The sequence below is a fragment of the Styela clava genome, chromosome 9 (assembly GCF_964204865.1).
Source record: "Styela clava chromosome 9, kaStyClav1.hap1.2, whole genome shotgun sequence".
Lineage (NCBI taxonomy): Eukaryota > Metazoa > Chordata > Ascidiacea > Stolidobranchia > Styelidae > Styela > Styela clava.
Window position 1 is genome coordinate 10,900,678 of NC_135258.1, and position 20,462 is coordinate 10,921,139.

At 35.8% G+C, this 20,462-nt stretch overlaps 1 protein-coding gene across 1 annotated transcript; it reads right to left on the bottom strand.

Annotated features, from left to right (window-relative positions):
* Positions 1-1,553: 1,553 nt before the first annotated feature.
* LOC120339345 (sodium-dependent phosphate transporter 1-A-like) lies at positions 1,554-16,820 on the bottom strand. The gene is made up of 15 exons (XM_039407450.2): positions 16,672-16,820; positions 14,485-14,645; positions 14,257-14,416; positions 13,648-13,788; positions 13,445-13,530; positions 12,635-12,731; positions 12,114-12,233; positions 10,923-11,080; positions 10,408-10,492; positions 6,372-6,439; positions 5,504-5,590; positions 4,672-4,829; positions 4,119-4,304; positions 3,260-3,344; positions 1,554-3,014 (listed from the first exon to the last, which is right to left on the bottom strand). Exons 1-15 carry the CDS (start codon positions 16,727-16,729, stop codon positions 2,859-2,861), a joined length of 1,806 nt encoding a protein of 601 aa, XP_039263384.2. The 5' UTR covers positions 16,730-16,820; the 3' UTR covers positions 1,554-2,858.
* Between the last annotated feature and the right edge of the window lie 3,642 nt (positions 16,821-20,462).

The window sequence follows — 20,462 nt, forward strand, 5'->3', positions numbered from 1 at the left end:
ATGTGATATCTTTAGAAGAAGCTCGCGATAATCATAAAGAAACAAAAGTTATCCGAACTGTAGATCAGATCAGATTTTCACAACTTGATTTTCAAGCGTTTGACAAAAAGAAATGATAGTTTAGGATATCAGCCGACCTGTTTGCATACTGAAGATTTTGGTTTGGTAAAACTGGTTAAAAAGGAGTTAATTTCATGGCTTATCGTCATTGGCAAATTCTCAAGATTATAAATTTTTAAATGAAAACTTTCCAAATTCGGACCATTTCTTTAAACAAAAAGCAACGCCCGAAACTAGTTTTCGAGTTTTTACATTTGTTTGTTGACTTTTTAGCTTTGTTTATTTACTAAGAAAAACAGCAGCTGATGCTAATCACTTAGATTTCATTATTGGGATTCGCATTTTGGCACATGCACCAACACATACCTCTCATTCTACTTATTTCGCAATCTTCACCACTTTCACCCACCAAACTTATATACAACTGTAAAAGTAAGCTTAGCCCGTGAATATAACTTTCTCGTGTTCATGTATGCGGTTTATGAACTTTTCTTTTAGTTAGATTGTCGTGATGTGTTTTTTTCACTTGTGTGAGTGTTTGTGAATGGGCACACACGCTGGTTAAAGCGTTCGCTATGACCGTTCTCTAGGTTTTGCCCATTTTCCCGGCTCTTCTGTCGCCATTGTATGTCTATTGTTTTTTTTTTATGCGCGTTCAGTGTTGTAGACGAAAGATAGAAATAAAGTTGTATTGTATTATTGTAGTTATGCAGGGCTTTGTGGGCTAGCCTACGAAATTGCGTCATGAGATGAATAACAATAGCAAAATGAAAATATCTACCACTATGGTGGGATTGAGAAAACATCGTGTTAATGGTTTATTTTCCTACGTCGTTAATGAGTTGAATCAACAAATACTCGTTATTCTATAAATACTTAACACGTGGTGTATTTTTCCAGATGTAAAAACAACAACTTTTTGATTTCTCGTTCGTTTGGGAACCACTGTGATAGAACATTGAGAGATTTGTTGTAGGTATTTAATAGTTTTCCGAAGCCGCTTCAGATTACAGAAGGTCAACTAAATCTTCTCCGAAGACGGAACGACAACTAAGTTCTTCAATTTCTACATGGGTATAGGGAAAATAGAAAAGTTACAGAGGAGTCAATATTTACATCAACATTTCATGTTGAAAAATCTGTCGAGTGAAAAAAGCGTTCTAGGTGTTTAAATGAATTTCGATTATTGTGCAACGGTTGAATTCTAATCGTAGAATTCAATAAATTATTTCAAAATTCTGCAGTAAAACGCTATCACGGAAGACGAACTCCTCCACTTCATCAAACGTGTGGCAAACAGGCAATAACACTTTCTCACATTTTACAACATCAATATAAAACAGAGGCAATTTCATGTAACGGGAAGGACAACTTTTCCTTCGTGTGTTGGCTATATTGGAGCCTTGGTTATTACCCCGCGTATCGAATAAACCATCATGGGCCAGCGTTAATTCATATTCTTGTATCACCTCCAAGTAAATTAAAAACAATAATCAACATAAAACCAGTGTATTTCAGTTCATTTTATTACAAAATATGATGTAACTAGATGCGTGTAAAGAGAACTTATCTATTTGATTTCATCATCACAACATGACAGGGATGCTTAATCAATCTTGATAACACGCTCCAGTTTAAAAAAATCAACAGAAAATTGAGTTAGGAAAATAAACATCAGAAAATAGACAACAAAAATTACCATCATTAAAAACACAGAATGAATAGAAACAGAAAATGAGGTTTGAATTCTTCTCGAAATTCCGCCATTTCAGATTCCGAACAATTCGGATATTAAGAAGCATTTCGCTTATAAGTTTTTTCTCACACACAAAGCTAACAAAATAGCACCTCCTACTTTTACATTTTTATATCATTTTTGTGACATACTGGAAAACACATTAAAAACGTGATAGCGAGCGAGTGTACTGCAAGCGAGCGAGTGAAGTACTGTACAAATGTCAATGTAATATCTCAAATATAAGCTAGCATTATATAGGAAACATTGTAAATTCTTTCAAATAAAAGTGTCTCCAATATTCAGAACACTACAGTTGGTATGTATAGGGTACACCTGAAGATTAAAGAGGTTTAAATGAAGGTAGAATTAGATGTTTTGCTATTTATAAAACATATTACGGGAATTCGGACAATGAAAATACCTGTCATTCAGTACTTCCGTAGTGTATGTGCCAGGTTAGCGTCGGGCCACAATTTTATTCCAATTTTAGTTATATTACGAGTTCGGGGACTGGCTATGTTAGCTAAGTGAATATAGGTTTCAGTCCATTTACACAACTTGATGTAAAGTAGGCGAACAAAATCAGTTATCTTCATATGGGTACATACACTTCTGGAGAGCCTGTCATTCTTGTGAAGTTTTCAGGCCAATTTCGTCCTAAACAGTGTAAAACTACTTCATATGGCATCAGTTGGATACGTATGTGTGGAAATAGGTAGCGAGTGTTGGAAGTATTTGAAATGAATTACAAGATTTTCGTCAAATCTAGTTAGGCAGATTTGATAAAAAATTATTACAATGGTAATGTTTGTTCAGATGTGACAAAATTTTCTATATCTTATTTCTCGTTTCTTGAAAATAAAAAAATTCTTGAAAATTCGTCTTTGGGTGTGATATTGGTTCTTGCATAGTTGATATTCTGGAAAGTTTTGGTGTGAAAAGAACTTTCTTTTGTTCAAGAAAAGCTAAAAAGTAGCACTAGGCTCTGGCATGGGGCATGTACAAATGTAGTTTTATCTATGTACCATGTATGAGCCGAGGTACCAAAAGTAAAGGTTCGTTATGTGGCGATCAGTAGAAGCACATACATCACTCCGGCACTGATTAGCCCCGATACTGGCACAGTGACAAACCAAGCGATTGCAATGTTACGTACAGTACTCCAAGTTACAGCACTGCGGGATCGAAACCACCCGATAGAGACGACAGATCCAACCTAAATGAAATGAACAACGAAATTAAGATATTATGATCGGTTAAGACTTTTTTTTTTTAAATAAAGAGCACCTGTACGTGTACCGTAAGGTAAGATATCTTATCTGACTGGGCACTGATTTTGCTCAAAAAAAGGCGGGATAGAGTAAAAACACTCCCATTCTACGAACACTCATTCTGTGGAATTTATTTTCGTATAACATCATGAGGGTGGTAGAAATATTCATGTCTAAACAGATTTCTTACCTTGCAATGTGTAGTTGATACAGGTATTCCAATGTTTGAGGCAATTAGTACAGTCAATGCAGTCATAAGCTCGATACAGAAACCCCTGAAAAGTGAGAAAGGGGGAATATTATATCGGTATATCCAGTTATAATGCAAGGATGTCAGTGAAAACGTCAGTTTAAGTCAAAAGCAGTGATATTTGAGAAATATCAATCCTAAGAATCCAGACATTAGAATTGTTGTTTTATCTTTAGACTAGCATAAAAATCAATTTAGAATACCCAAAATCGCATGAGTATTCACAAGAATAGACTTATCATAACGGCCAGAATTGCAGCAGATACATAACTAGTATTAATGCCACAAATATATTTTAGGGGGTACGTGAGCTTTGAAAGTACAAGTAACCTAAATGGCAAAATGAAAATATTGGCCATTCGACAATGTAGAGCAACTTGGAAAGATGACAAATCAAGGGCAACTAGGCTCACAGCATAACGAAATATGTTATTCATTTAATTATTAACGAACAGGTTCGTTTCCTCAAGCCTTATCCACGTTGTCATTTGATCAGATCAATGGTGCGTTTGACAATGATTTATTTGCGGCACTGGTGCTCCCGAAGTATTCGTACCAAGATGGCGCACAACCTGAACATAGTATGAGTACCAGGTTAGGGCTGTTCAGGTTGTGCGTCATCTTGGTACGAATACTTCCGGAGCGCCGCGGCACTTGTATATTAATTGCTTTTGATAGGGGTCTAAAGCCCTCAAAAAAACAAAGAAGTCTGTGGCGCTGAATGAATTAGGAACCACTGACTAAAATGTCTAAAAGGATTGGACAATACCGAAGCGACCAATCTCAATTCTTAGCATACCTGGAAGGTGTGATTTTTGTCAAGTCGCTTCCTATCGTTCTGATCACCCTTCTTCCAAGAATCCACAGCCCAGCAATGATCCCCAATCCCCCATATAATAACAAATACCACGGTGTAGCTGCCTTCTGAACAACATTGCCAGAATGGTAGATCAACCAAAGTGCGATGAGTGGCCCAATTGCATTGCTGAAAAGAATAAGATGAATAAGACAAAATGTTATCAACAAAAACTTGGATTCATGGAAGCATCTTCCTGTTCAAATTTTCTTTGTATTTATTGCCTTTTTGAGTTCCTGACAAAAACATTTGACTCCGACTCCCACTTATACAAGTTTGAAATTCCAACTGCGGGGAATGCAGAAGAATTGACTCTAAGTCCAACCCACGGATACTGGAAATAAATGCGACGCCGTACCTCATAGTTTATATCGTTGAATACCCGAGACAACGACACTCAACACATGTCCCAAGATGAGTCAATTCTGTTAGCAAACTTGCCACCAGAATCCTAGTTTTAATTTGAACACAAAAATAATTACAACAGTGAACATACCTGACATCATTACCACCGTGTGCAAAACTTCCAAAACAAGCCGTTAAGATTTGAAGTGTGGAAAATAACAAACGAACAGATGGTGGATCTTCTTCTTCCTCCTTGTCGTCTTCATCTAGTTTGTCTGTTTTGTCTATCGAAGGCTCTTTCAATTGCGACTAGGATTAGTAAAAAGGGAAATCTTTATTTGACCACCAAGCGCTGTATTGCTATGTTATTCGGTGGATATTATTCAATTTTAGACACCATATAGTGTAGAATTGAGGCGGTACTGGTAGGATTATCAACTGAGCCAGCATTAACTATTGCCGGGCCAGATTGCGCTGGGCCTAGTCCACAAAGAGGTAAGAATATTAACTGAAAATTAGGCTTAGAATGAGCGCGCAGCCCACTACGATAGCACAGGTAGTAGTGGCCAAAGGCTGGCGCTGGTTATCAAGCATTGTCCCAGTGCTAAAGGCAAAGTTTACGATCCCGCCGACAACCAACGACACCCAGCGTGTAATAAATTAGGTAGGCAATGCCGAACGGGAAAGATAGCTTCTCGCATATCGTTAGATAACAGTGCTTGTACCGGGCCTAGTTTAAAGCGAAAAACTATATACAGCGTCGAATGAGTTGTTTTATTTTTTAAAATTCTTATTATTTAGCCATTACAGTATTATTATTTTTTTCTAATTTACCGATATCACCCCCAAATTTTGCTCTCATATGACATTCGACACAAGTCTTTTAACATTTCGCAGATATTTCATTTGCCATATTAGTAGCCATATTATTAGTTTACATTCACGTGCATATATTTGAACATTGCTCTCTTGTTTTACATTACCTTGTTCATAATAGGATCTTCGTACGCCGAATCGTCATCGCCGTAAGATTCAGATTTCTTTATTGAAGGTGATTTCAGTTTCAATTTCTAAATTGAAGCATAAAATATAAAAAATAACGAGTTCTATATTACACGCATTTTAGGTATATTTGATGTTGGAAAAATGGGATCAGGTACCTATAAAGGCAACCTTTTTCAGTCTGAATTTAACAAATACAAGTTAGAGTTATAATTCTTTTTTTATTCAGCGCTTTTCACGCCTTTTATGCTGAATACGGCTATGTACTAGTAGTCACTGAAGAACGTTTTTTTGTGGAAGAACTGGAATCATTTCATTTCCACTCAATTTTTATACATGAGTGAGGTGGCATACATAGGAATTAAACTGAAGATTTGAAACCTCCGATAACAACATAGTCAAGACCAACCCTTTAACCATTCGGTCATCGCCACCACTAAATAACAATAAGTCGATTTATGTACCGTAACAAACACAAGATTTATAGCTTTATTTTGCCTCATAGGCGTTTGGTAAAATGACCTTTGGAACTTGGCGACTAGCTCGACTTGAAGTATTCGTCAATCGTCACCATCTATTGCCTCGATGATCATAAACTCGGTTAAATTTGGTTCCGATAAAAGTTATAAATAACAGAATAGGCCAAGTATATTTAATTCTGATATTTCCATTTTTATGTGGTTTATACATGATTCAAATTTGAACGTGTTTTATTGTCGAAACCCGATTTATTTTTTTGTTTAACTTTAATCAGGAACTTTTTGACCTGAGATAACAAAATAACCCTAAGTCCAAAGTCCTAATTTATCTTCGCGGTTGCTTTAAAACATAATAATAATTGTAATTTACCGTCATGTCATCATCGGCCTCTGAAGTTTTATCGCCTGTGCTTGAGTTGTTGTCTTTGTCGTTTATTTCTGAAGAAAAAAAAAGAGCGATAACATAATCGGTGTTTGTTGGTTTGCTTACGGTAGTACACCAGGGGGCGTGCAAATAAGAAACGTCTGGTTGTTCGAGACGACACGAAAAAGGGATAACGGAGATTCAAGAGCTTTGTAAATGTTTAATGAAAATAGAATATGTTAAACTGCCCTAACAACGACAAACAAATGATAATTTCTCTCTATTTTTGGCACGAGGCATATTGTTTTCCACTCTCGCCGTTGTAAATAATACACTGTAAATAAAATTCTGTTCATAAAATTTTTACATCACACGCACATGGTCCGCCAGTCTAGATGGGCAAAATTTTCGGCCCCTGGCCTGGTGTCTCCCAAAATTGTTATTATTTTACACCGTGGTTGTGGCCGTAGTCATGATTTGCAACCGAAAGGAATAAATCATTGAGTCTTGTGCGTAAAGCATTAGGCCGCCGGGCCAACAATATTTAGTAAAACATTTGATATAGCACATCTATCTATCTTATACTGCACGACAAACAAAATTTGCCAATTTACTTTCAATTAAATTTGGATAATAGCAATAAGTAGGAGGGAATTAGTCAATGTTTCGCATGTAGCACAACCACGTTGTGGTCAGGTCACCTTCAAAATTCCCCAGTTATTCTACAGAACAACATTTCGCTACAGCTAGGTCTATGCAAACGGGAAATCCCCCGTTATTCGCTGCTATTATGGCACATTTAATGCACGGTAATTTTTAGTAATAATATATAACAATTGCAATTAGTTAGCTCTTTAGTAAAATTTATATGGTATCTATTTGTTGAATTTCTTCTCCCCGATCTGTCAAACTAGGTGTTAGAACCGTGGGTGTCGCAGCTCGATAACCAGTTTTGGTTCCCCGCGGCTTCCCTTCCCCAGTAATTTAAATATCATTTTTTCTATATATTTTTGCATGTGTTTTTTGTTTTTTACTGGTTGGAAAAAATAAACTTGACTTGACTTGACTTGTATGTATATACATTGATTGTTTATTACCAGCTATACATGCATTCCACGAGTAAGCCTGGCGGTAACAACTTTCCATCAGACAGAATAATTGCGCCCAAAATTTCAAAGAATCACCTTATTTGAAAAAAAAACGTTACGAATTTTGCAATAATATTTTTGAGGGTAATACTGAAAACCACAAACGAGCGGTGACTAACAATTCTATTTTGTATACAAATTCTTCAAATAGACGCCGTTGATCGCTTAATGCACATCAGTAAATATCGCTATCTCAGCAGTTTAATTTTCAGTCAAAAACATGATGAAATATTCAATTTTTAACTTATTTTTCCATGGCCAAGTGTTTACTAACCAGGCTTCACTCCTTGTTGATTTCCCCCAACCCCCTTGAACTCTATTTTGGGGGAGAAAATTAACTTGGACTCAGAATTGTTTTAATGGCGCGTGAACTATTGCGATAAACCGAGTTTGTTTTGAAATACCAAGAAGTTTAAGAACAACATTCATACCAAGGTCGCTAGAGTACGACAATTTACCTCCCATCTGGATAAAATAACATAGATAAAGTGAATGTGTTCTACGACCTACAGTAAACCGAGAAGGAGAGTACTTTTACGTTGAATTAGTGCGGTACTAACTAGATTAAATGTAAATCATTAAGAAAGTTTTTTCAGTCGTATTTTTAATTTTATTATTATGAGCGCACGTATTGTTATTTTGTCGGCCCGTTTCTGGAGGAAACTCGAAGCAGAGCTATTGTAGCTGAAGCGTCATTGCGCATAGTTATTAGTTTAAACCTTAAACAAAGTAACAAACACAATAATCGAAATAATCGAGAAAATGCCACAATGGACACGCGGCGCGAAAGAAATGCAAATATATAAGTAGAGGTGTAACCACGCAATCTTGTCCTTAAAAATCTCGTTCATGTATGCCATTGGAGGCGAGTAAAGACAAAAAATTATGATCGCTGCAGCATTAAGAAAAACGAACTGAAGAATATGATGGCATTGCTCAAATTTACCATTCTTTTTCTATTTCAGAACCTAATTTCACAGCGCAGAATTAATTTCGCTTCACCGAGAACACCGACCTTAAATACAGAAAGCACCAATGCAAATCTTTCTGGCGCACTCCATACATAGATCACGCCAAAAACCTTGGTACGACGACAAAACTCAAAGACCAATTGGAAATCAGCCCACGGGTACACCTACCTCTCAACATACGCTGCTTAGAACATTCCAATCGATAAACACATCCTGTCATGCGTGTGTCACGTTGCTACGAGGCCCGACGAATGACGTGGACACGCGGTGACGTCACACGTATCACGCAGACTCCGAGTGATCCTGTTTCGAGCGCGCGGCCGTTGGTCAAAAAGCACCGTCTGTCGTATCCTCAACAATGACGTACCGAGTTGCTGAATATTTAAAAATGGCGCGTTAAATTTCAAATGTGAATCGGTTAGGATTAATTGCCAAATAGGTTCGGGATTATGATCGTTTCATGTACGGTCAATAGATAAGGTCGGATTTTTTGTTATGCAGACTTCCGTAACTTTTAGGTCAAATTCCAATAAAATCCAGTAACTAACGGAGGCATGCGGTAACGTATATCCTATTGGCTAAGTATTGCGAAACCAGCCAATGCACGGAAGAAAGATCCATTAATGGCCCGTACTCGAAAAATTGATTCAAATTGAAAACGTTTGATTACGATATAGTTAGTATACAAGGAATAGGCTTGACATTGAACATTTAGCAAATAACACTTCAGTTATTAATTGGCGTACTTGACACTTGACATTCAACGCGTTTACTGTTTTGATTCTCTAAACTTCGTGCGGACGGAACATACATATTAATATGGTAGTTTGATGTTTTAAGATTAGGATTTTCATATTTACCACAAGAAGGAGAAAAAAAAAGGGGGGGGGGGGTTTCCCATCTTCGAAAAAAATAAAGCACCATGGCGTTTTTTTCATGTTGATAAAAGTTTTAGGTACCTAATACATCAACGATATTTTAAATACAAAGTAATTTTCGGAAATTTGGCGAAATTAACCGACGAAAAATGTGTCGAAATCGGGAATTTTAGGAAACAGAAAAATATTTTTCGTATCTTGAGGCGTTCGATAATAAAGATATAAACCAATATATATGGATTATCCTTACCATCTAAATATTAAATACCACATTATTCGTTTCGTTTTTTTAACAATTTAATATTAAACCAATCAAGATACCAAGACGCAAAGTATTCCCGATGGTTACCCAACTAGGCACCGCTCAGTATGAGAAATGGCTATCGAACAGTATATATTCACACCATGTATGAACTACACGTAAAAGTATCATCGTTATGTCCAAGGACATTCTCCAATAAAGTATATAGCACCGTCTTAGAGACAGACAAAATAACATTTTTAATATTCACGTATAACTAACTGCTTGAGCGAAATGGAAATTTATAACACGCCCATCGTCGCGGAGTAGAGGAAAATACTTATGCCAATATTGACTAAAAGTAGTAGGTGTGGCCAAAGTAAACTTTTATTAAGTTAAGATTGCGGTTAGTAACGTTACTTACGTATCAAAAGTAAAGTCACAATACCTCACCAGAGTTCGAAATATTCCCGAGTCTTAAAAATTTCATAACTTTACATAGTTAGAATTTATCAAATATTTGTTAAATGTGCGACATTCAGACAAAATAGGATGACTATACCACGCATGCGACTCATGGCTTCTTCGTGGTGTTAAATCAACCGCAGAGAAGTACAGTAGCCACTCCCCTATGTGCTGATTTGTCCTTCGGTCTCAATTTAAGTAACCACGAAAACCTGCAAGCCCTACTTACTCATGGCCTGAGCCGTTTTTGTTTTTACCTCGAAGTTTTTACCTCAAAGTAATAAACTAAATAATAGGATTTCACAAATTGCAATAAAATTGCAAAAGAAGAAAACGTACCGGTTTCGTATTGCTGCAAAAGACTGTCGTTTGCAGATTCATCGCCGATGATGACAGGAAAGTCAGATTGGTCGACGACAATATTCTATAAAAAAAAAATTTTTTTTACGCAAGGAAATTTACTCAAAGCACACTCACTCAAAAATGAAAAAGATTGATCCCTGAGTGAAGTTACCGATGACTAATAAAGTGCCAAGATCTACTGCGACTATTACGAATAGGCGTTAGTAAATACCGAATACACTCAAATATATTATACTTCAATTCCTAATGAGAATACTAAAATCTTTAAAATTAATGTCTCGAATTATCGTTTATATCGAATTTTCATCACATTTAATATAGAATAATGGAATATTTCCATATCCTAAGATATAAGTGGAAGCTCGCAATGGCCTTTGTCAAAGAGAAAAATGTGTGAAGATTCGCCGTATAAAAAATTCATCGAAATAATACACTATAATTAAATTTACAATCATGATTTACTGTATTTAATATTCAATGATCCAACCCACCGTTCTTTTTCTTGGATCGTTAGGCGTTTGGTATCCAGAATCGTTGAGTACTGAATCGGTTTTGTTCTGTGACTTTGTCGGGGTTTGAAATGGGCTTGTGTCATCAGATGACCGACGCTTTACCATTGAAAGGCCAGTCAAAGATTCGATATCCATACCTGTAATAAATACGGTACAATATTATTTTTGAGTATAACAGTTAAGTAATTTTTATAGTGATTTCTTTATCGCGAAAATAAAATGAGGGAATCTAAATAATCAAGAATAAGCATATAAAATTATTAGTTCAAAACGAGAAATAATCTAAATAGGTGAAAAATGAATATTGATTGTTATGTTTTCTATTTTTAACGCTGTCGCACGAAATGCTTAGTTTCAAAATTTACAAAATAAATAGCAATATACGAAATTTCAGAGAAAAAAGATAGCCCATTCACATTTTCGAGAAACTAAAACCCTAAACCCACCAGACAGAGTTATGTTAATGTCAAAAGTTTATCCCCATGAACCTGAATTATTGGCTAAATAAAAGACCGTCTTCATGATACATCAGTTATCGGTTCAGCCAAGTACGGTAAACAAGCGAAATTGCTGACTTTTGATTTTTTTTTTACCTTTTTCAACTTATTATTATCAATCTATTTGTGCCGAATTAGGTTACAGAAAATCCGAAAACCGAGTATTGCGAAACCACCAACTTCGTAATTTTATTATTTAAAAAATGAATTATCAGGAGAAAAGAAAAGCGTCCTACAATCCAAATCGAAGCATTTTAAATGCCTGTTGCAATTCAGTTTCATAACACTATAGAGAAAACACGATGTCGGTAAACGACGACTATCTCTCCTTGATTTTCTCGAATTCATATTCGAAATATCAATGCGAAAATTGCCGATTCAATGTTACTGAATTAATCCCCGTCTTTTATCTATCATTTATCGCGATATCGCGTTGAAAAACAGTATAATTCCAACCGCCGATGTTTATCATTTTAAAACTTAGTTAGGTATGGGCCTAACTTAGCCCACTTTTAAACTAAAAATAATGTAAAAATAAATAAAAGTAATTTATAACAGTTATAAAAATAGACAATTTTTGAATACTTTCATGACGCATTGACGAGAAAAAGGGTCAGGGTCGTCAAAAAATGAGATTAAGATTTATCGAAACAACAAATTCGAGTTTAATTACCTTTTAATGCTTTTCTCCTCAACCTCGGAACAACCACGCATTGAACAACAACCCCAACGATTATCATAAGTCCCAAAGTAATTAATACAACCATCCATACTTCCAAATCCAGTCCAAGTACTGTGAGTAAAATGTGATTTTTTTAATATTTTTTTATTTTTTATTTTAAAATAAAAATTGTTGCTATTGGTCCTCGGGTTGTGGAAAAGACAAGCTGTTTTATTACCAACTTTCCGAGAACAGGGCAGTCGAGTTTTGAGTTGAGTATGTCCGTTTGTGTTGTTTTGTATATATGTTCTAAAGAGAATCTAAACCCTTCCTGTCCTTTCTCATATAGTCGTAATATAGTCTAAAACTGTAATATTACCGAGGCATATCGCTCATAAAAGATAAAACAAAGTAACACTTGCGACATATTTGCCTACTAAAAGATGGAAAAGAGGGTGAAACGCCCTTAAGAAAAATATTTATTACTCCACTTTGATCGGATTTGAGCATAGGTATAGCAAAAAGATACTTACGTGGAGCTCCCGTATAGAAAATCGAAAAACAGTTGATACCGAATGTAAAGGCGTAAAAGAACGGCAAACATTTCAGTCCATTTTGCAAAGGGTTATCCTGAAAATTAAGTAAAAAGGAAAATTAAGCGGAAAATTATTCGATCGCATTTAATTAATTATAGTATTGAAACGTGTGTAATAACTAATACGCCTTTCTTGTTTGATTAGATTTTTAAACCAATCCATTAATTGGATCGCCAATCGCTATATTAAATTTCATGAGATAATTATGAAAATTCTATCTTCCATCCTATATGTGATTAAGAAGACACCAAACTACCGTATCAATATTTTTCGTCCGTACGTAGGTAGATTTGGAGAAAAGCAAACAGTGTCAAGCGTGGTACGTTTTCGTGTGAATTTTTTTAAATTGATCCAGCAGCTAGTGCAACTCTTTATTCTAATCAAATTTTTTAATTAACATTACTCTTATAAAATAATATAAATCAAATATGGGATGAATATTAATAATATAGATTATTCTGGATCGATGTGAATTAATAACGAATATTAAAGACGAATGTTTTCAAGTACTACATAGCAAAATCAAAGCATTCCAAATTATTTAGATTAGAACAAGCCCTAGTTTCATAGGGAAACTTGCTAAAGTGAAATGCGTGTGATGCAAGAATTATTATTGAAATTAATTCGGCATAATTATATACAATCAGCCAAATATGTTTTAATTTGACATATCTTGGTGTAATACCAATTGCTTAGATTTTAAAAACAGTAGATACAAATATAAAAGAAATACAGAAATTATCTTACCTTTGCCAGTATAAATTTTGATACGAATATATAAAGAGAAACTGCCATAATTCCAGATAACACAGGCGATATGAACCAGCTACCAACTGAAAAATAAATCCAACATATAGTCGATGTGCAAACTATACAGGAGGCTAGGATTTATATAACATAATTACATAATGAACATATTTTAGATAAAAAAACAAGTGACATAGACTTACTGATGAGTCCGAGTTTCTTCCAATTGACTCCTGTAGCACCAACAGCAACAAGAGAGAATCCGATACAAGCACCAACAATACTGTGAGTTCCTGATACTGGCAATCCAAGGCATGTGGCAATTAGTTGCCAGATTGCTGCTCCTGTTTATCATTAAAAATATTACTAATTATGACTTCCATTCAAATATACAGCTATTAAAACTGGCCACTTCAAATCAATCAGCACCGGTGGTCTCGGTTATTGTAGGTCGGTTTCTAACACCATTGGGAATAGGGGCACATTTGGAATTCAAATGTGACTTTTCTTGTACTTATAAATATGCGATGAAAGCAATTTTTAAAGATATGACCACGCCACATACACTCAGTGGTATAAGTGTTAAATACGGCAACACGTTACCTCTTGAAACAACCCGACTGAAATATATTTTGATATATATTTCTTTTTGTGAATATACCAATGAAAACTTTCTCTGCGTCACTGGTTCGATTTTTAAAAGCATTCGCTATAAAATTCCGCTAATCAACGGAAAAGGCTTTATAGCGGATATTAGTCTTGCGGATTTGGTTATAGGGGCTGCCTTTCAAAATAGTATCCGCAACACTTACCAGTCATTGCGCTGACCTCGCCAATCATAAGCAGTTCGCGGCCTTCCTCAGTCGCATTATAGATGGTAATGTCGATGATGCCTTTCCTTATTGTCTCACCCACTTTTGCGCCCAGCAAAACTGCACCGAGCGTTTCGAAAATGGAGGCGAGGATGCACGCCTAAAATGGTAGTTTGTTTTTGGATTTCCAAATGTAAGGGTGTTTTTGTCCAAAAGTTTTATACTTACCGTTTTCAGGGTTAGAACTTTAGCGCCCACGGTAGTTCCGAAACTGTTGGCCACATCATTTGCCCCAACAGCAAAAGCAAGGATGAAGGCGACGATAAATCCAAAGATGAGAGTCCATAGCAGATCGTCTGTTGACCAGGTTGCAATAGACGTAAAAGTAGCTGTAGGATGAATATAGGCTGTTATATGGCTGAAGTAAATTTTGATATATATATATATATATATATCTTTTTTACGTGACAAATTTTTTTTTTCCGCGTTTCATTACAGGCATGTGTTAAGTACGCTTTACCGCCGTATCATTTTGTTACACCGTTAGTTAGACAGAAACTCTCAGAAGTGTATTTATGGATAATACAATTATACAACTTGAAGGGACGGATAATAATCACCAGAAGAAAATTCGCAGAGAAAAACAGTGAGTTAACTTTTATCAGGGAAGGAAAGGGATTTTTATCTAAAAGCAAAGAAAAAAACGACAAAGAAACGATATCTGTGTTCTTGTATGTACTTGCGCTAACATAGGAATTTAGTGCCAAACGGCCATATTTGAAAGATCAAATATAACAAGCAGATGAAAACGATCGACTCCCGATTTCAGGTTGAAGAAAATATATACTCCAGTTCCCAACTCTGAGAACCCCAAAGTTTGGCCAGAAAAAAAAAACTATTGCGTACGCGCATAATTGTTTTGGTGAAATACAAGGTCAACTCAGTGTTTTTTTTTTCGTCGGAAACTTCGATTAATCTTCGACTCATACGACACTCCGATATGTGGTGGATTGTATAAAAGTTGGTCGTTGCAAAAGAAAAATTAGTTGCCGTCTTCACTCTATCTCAAGTAAGTTAATATAAAGATAATTTTTTAAATAGACATTCCACTAAATCTTACAAATTTTTCTAACTTCGTATAAAAATAGCTAGTTTTTATACAGTTTGATAAGATAATTTTTTAACTAGACATTCCACTAAATCTTACGAATTTTTCAAAAGCGTATAAAAATAGCCACTGGGCAGTTTTAATTACGGAGATTAATGTGGCCAATAACAATGTTGTCATTTTGGAGATATTAAAATTTTAATAGCTTCTCGCAAAGAATATTAATAAAGTTGGATCATTTGGAACCGGCATATTAAAATTGCTTTACTCCCCAAAACCAATCACAGACACAGTAATCGCTGTAGAATGCGAAATATGTTTTATAACATTCCAACAAATCAAACAGATTACAACTTTGAAGCAATTTATTTCGTGATGGAAAAGTAAATATAACTTGCTGTATCATTTCAATTTTATGCGTAATATGTCTCATAATTCAGAAGTATTTGTACAATTACGTATCGTTTATTCCAGAGTTTCCTACCCCCCAAGGGGTACGTGAACTGTTCCAAAGGGGGTGGAAGAATGCTGAATCGTCGTTAAGTATGATCAAAAATACATGGCCGCCATAGAAATAGCATAGTTGGAACAACTCTCACTGCTTTAAATAAGACACTGTAAATACTTTAGATTTTAGAATTGTGTTCTTTAATATTAAGTGTCAGATACGCAAAAAGAATTGAAAATAAAGCAATGTTTCAGCCATTTACGTACAAGAACAATTTCATTTTTCTATAGTTGTGGGGTTGATCATTAATATTCACTGGTTTATTCACTATTAGTCGGTATTGGGCAGCGATTGTAACCACGCGCAACTATCGTCTTGCACAAACACGTATCGTTGAGTCGTCAGAGTCATTACCGTATTTCGGATTGTCTGTGTCGGTAATCCCGGCGACTCTGGCGTGACACGTGTCGGTAAAAAAATCGTCAATTGTCGTACTCGTTCTGGGGAAACAATTTGGGCCCTAATCGGCATTGATCGCTAATATGTGGTAAATGTATTGAAGAGAATTTATACAACGCTTTTTTACGCCTTTTCTTCTGAAGAAGGAACTGCATAAGCATGCATACGCTGATATCCAACGATATGTAATTGGCTAATATTTTTCGAAAAATCTTCCCGTTTTGTCCTTGCCCACCCAATTTATTACATTCCGGGTCTGGTGGTGGGCAATCTGAACCCGGGATACGTCGACGAACTCTCAATTCGGGGGTCTCATTGTAATTTAACAGGTACATAAATAATCGAAATTTGTTTTAAAATAACGAAAACTCAAATTCACTGGCAATTCTGCCAATCTCACCTCCGATTGTCGAGTCCGTGAATGTCATTCCACTTGTGGCAATAGTAGTTGCTTCCATGACGTCCGATGTAGAAATGCGGTTCGTCAATTAGAAGTTTAAAGTTTTAATACTATACCGCTAGCGGTATATATAGATAAACAGGCTGCGACTGTAAAATAGCAAGATTTTTTGTTATGAACTCATGACGAATCAGAGTTGCTTAGTGTACGACTGTACGCGATATTAGCCTCCAAACTTTTTTGCGCACGGAGAGATTTAAACGTATTCCAAACCGCGTTTATGACTACGAGAAAAAGGCTGAAGGTGCTGAAGTGGGACGTACAGATGAAAATTGACGAACAAATTACTTGTACCTGAGCAAGTTTCGTTTGCTCATGTTTCACAGAGTAGTAATTGTCTGGTAATGATGAGAAAACATTGAGAAAACCTAATAAGATTATCAAATATTTCAAATGATAAACATGTGATGCGTCATGCTAAAACAAGTTACAATCTACACGTTGACATGTTGAGAATATTAAGCTGATCGAAAACATTGGATGTTTTACAATTAGATTTATACCTAAATGTACATGACACAATTTTTTTCACTAAGATTTTCAGCCTACACTTCTCACATCATTGCGTAATATATCTAATCTAGAATTTATCCATCCCTATGATGTGTAGTCGCGTCACGCAAATTACGCAATCCAATTTGCGTCACGGCATTCTAATCCGCAAAACCTGCTCGTATTTGCCCAGCGTGCCGGTCTAACCCTGTTTATTTTTTATAGGAATTATAAGACTCCATATCACGACCGTTTCGGAATCGATACTTCTTGTAATGTAAGGTACTAAAACGATTCAAGTCTATTTCAAGTTTTTAACCCTAGTAATTAAATTATAACCGCATCTATAATAAATTAATCGGATTTTATTGACCACTATAATAAATCAACAGTACGGTGAATGCCTATCAAATATCATTGTGCATGCCAAGCCTGGCGAGAGAAAACCATTCCACGCGAAAGTTTTCATACTAACAGCATCCATGTCCCTCATACGTTTAACTGGTTAGCTATTCACCAGTACCGGCAGAATTTACCGCCCCCACAGTTCTATTACTCCAGACCCATGTAAATATGAATATCACATCCCAGCTGTAACGGATAGATTATGTACTAGAATGAGAATAAAAAAAACACTGTAGCTAAATTAGCTGTCAAGCTATTCTAGAGATCTAAGATTATATAGTAAACCTTTAAGCGGAATTTACCTGACTATGAACAACACTCCAAAAATTCGTCGCGGATACGTTTAATTAACAGTAGCTGCCGATACACAAGGAAAGCGAAAGTCATCCCATATACTGCCCTTCGCGACAACACTCACCACATGTTCATTGCACCGGCATTTTATGCTTCGTTCCACATCACATAACAGGCAAATGAGTGATCATTCCCAAGGGGACGATCGTATGGAAATAGATCAATATTCACGAGATGATACGTGTACACAATAGGTAGGTATCGGTCGCCTATACCTTATACATAGCAATTAACTCTTAGCGAGGTATTAAGTGAATATCAATATAGAAAATGTGACAAATCAGTTATATTATAACACAAGTGTAAAACTCGCAGTATTTTAACCTGTTCGTTCGCTGTGACACGATACTTGCAAGTTGCAACCACTACATAAATTATACATCCCCCCCGGGAATTTGATAGCATCTCTTTGTCGTAATTTTATTGGAGAATAACACGCCATACATATATTTGCTACGACCCCAACTTATAAACATTGAAGTTTCCATGAACACTTAAAAAAGATTACAATCAATTATAATAAATATTTCGTCGCATTTCAATAAACATTTGTTGCATCTGAACTCACTTGAGTTTAACGTAATTCATTTATCGAGAGTACGACGAAACGAGGGCTAAATATTTTTGATGAGCCCTAAATTTCGTCTACTTATCTAAAACAGATATTCGCGTCAAATAACAAATCGAAATAACCGTATTTTGTGGAATTATTATTATTATTGTGAATTATTTTTTACGAAACAGCTCGTTAGTGTACATACAGGTTTCCGCATTGTGTGAGTAGCAGAAATATTTGTAAGAGGGAACTCAGCTTTGCCTTGTCAGAAAACTTCCATGACGATCCAACCAATGTGTATCCCGCGTGTCGACTGCGATCCGGTATATCTTTCGCGCTTGTATTTATAACGTCCCTCATGTTAGTTGGTCAACCAAACACGCCCCCTTCACGCCTCTAAACTCTGCTAAAACAAATACGCCTCAAAAATGATAAGGAGACTAAGTATCCTTCAAAACAAACTGTGTATCAAGAAAAAGCTGGCGCAGGCGACGCCACATAACGTGAGCACGCTTTGACCGCATGTCGAGGACAAGTTACCACGTCAGAACTAGTGACGTCAGAGCTTCCAGGAGAAAAAAATGAAATGATATCTGAATCAGTAATACAAATACAGTATGAGCTCATTTTAATATATCCAACCAGTGATGAGCTGTAGCCGGAACGCACCGGAGCGGCGTTCCGGTTGTTAGACATTTTATTGCATTTGCGTTCCTGTTGTTAAAATAAAATTATGTTTCAAAAATTCTAGTTTCTTTGGTAAACCTGGTTAATAATTTATGTATTGTTGCCCCATAATTCGTAATTCTTTTTACTTCACATCACGCAAATAATTAGTACATCAGTGACGTGTAATAGATGTTTTCACGACCCCATGAAAAATCACCTCATACCGTTCTAATAATAATATTTGTATTGAATTGCTATTAATATTCTTGTAATTTTACACGGAAATATTTCAGGTAATTTATTCGAATTTCATTGCAGTTCTTCGACTCTATCTTAGGACAGACAAAACTTTTTGTAAACGTTGTGTTGTAAATATATTACCTTTTTTGCGAATTAGGTGCGTTCCGGTTGTGACAATTTTTCCAGCTCATCACTGTAAATACCGAACATAAAAACATTCGTTGCAAATAGATTTTTGTTTTTTAATGAAATACGAACTACCTATAGAAAGTAATATTTAAGTTATAGATAACCAAGTAACCTTCTAAATTTAGGCCAATAAATATTTCGAAGGTGGTGTTCACGAACAACTAATTCTAAGCGTTACCTGTTGAAAATGTGAACACAAAAATCTCGCACACAGACACACCAGAAAAAGTGTAATGACGGAGACGGACAGACCGATGTGTAGTCTGATATGCTCAGAGTAGGTGCAAGTATACTTCACTAGTCTTTCCATAACTAGGTGGAAAAATAAAATCGATATAGATAGGGTTATCCCTCCATTATATATACGGCTCTCATAATATTGCCTCACATTTATCGGCGTAAAATCCGCGTAAGTGAATTACCCGAGAATATTTTAATCACGACACAAGTTATTTATGACTAATCACATACATATGCTTGTTTATACACTGTGACATGAAATGAAAAATATATTGGAGCGTATCATCTAGAATGCTGAAGTACTACTACTGAATTCTGTCAAACTTGCCACCCTATATCCATGCTGCCATACTACTTTACAACTAACATAACGGCGTAAATTGTAAAATCAATCTCAACCAATCACGGAATTATAGTACAACATGCAGTAAACCACATTTGTATGCATGTATGATTAATCATTCATCTTGTAGACTGGTAACTAAAATATCGAGACTCCGTATAAGTCATAATCACCTATCACTGCTAATTACTGTCTGAATTTGATACATCAATGCTAGGTTAACGCAGTACGATGCTGACGACC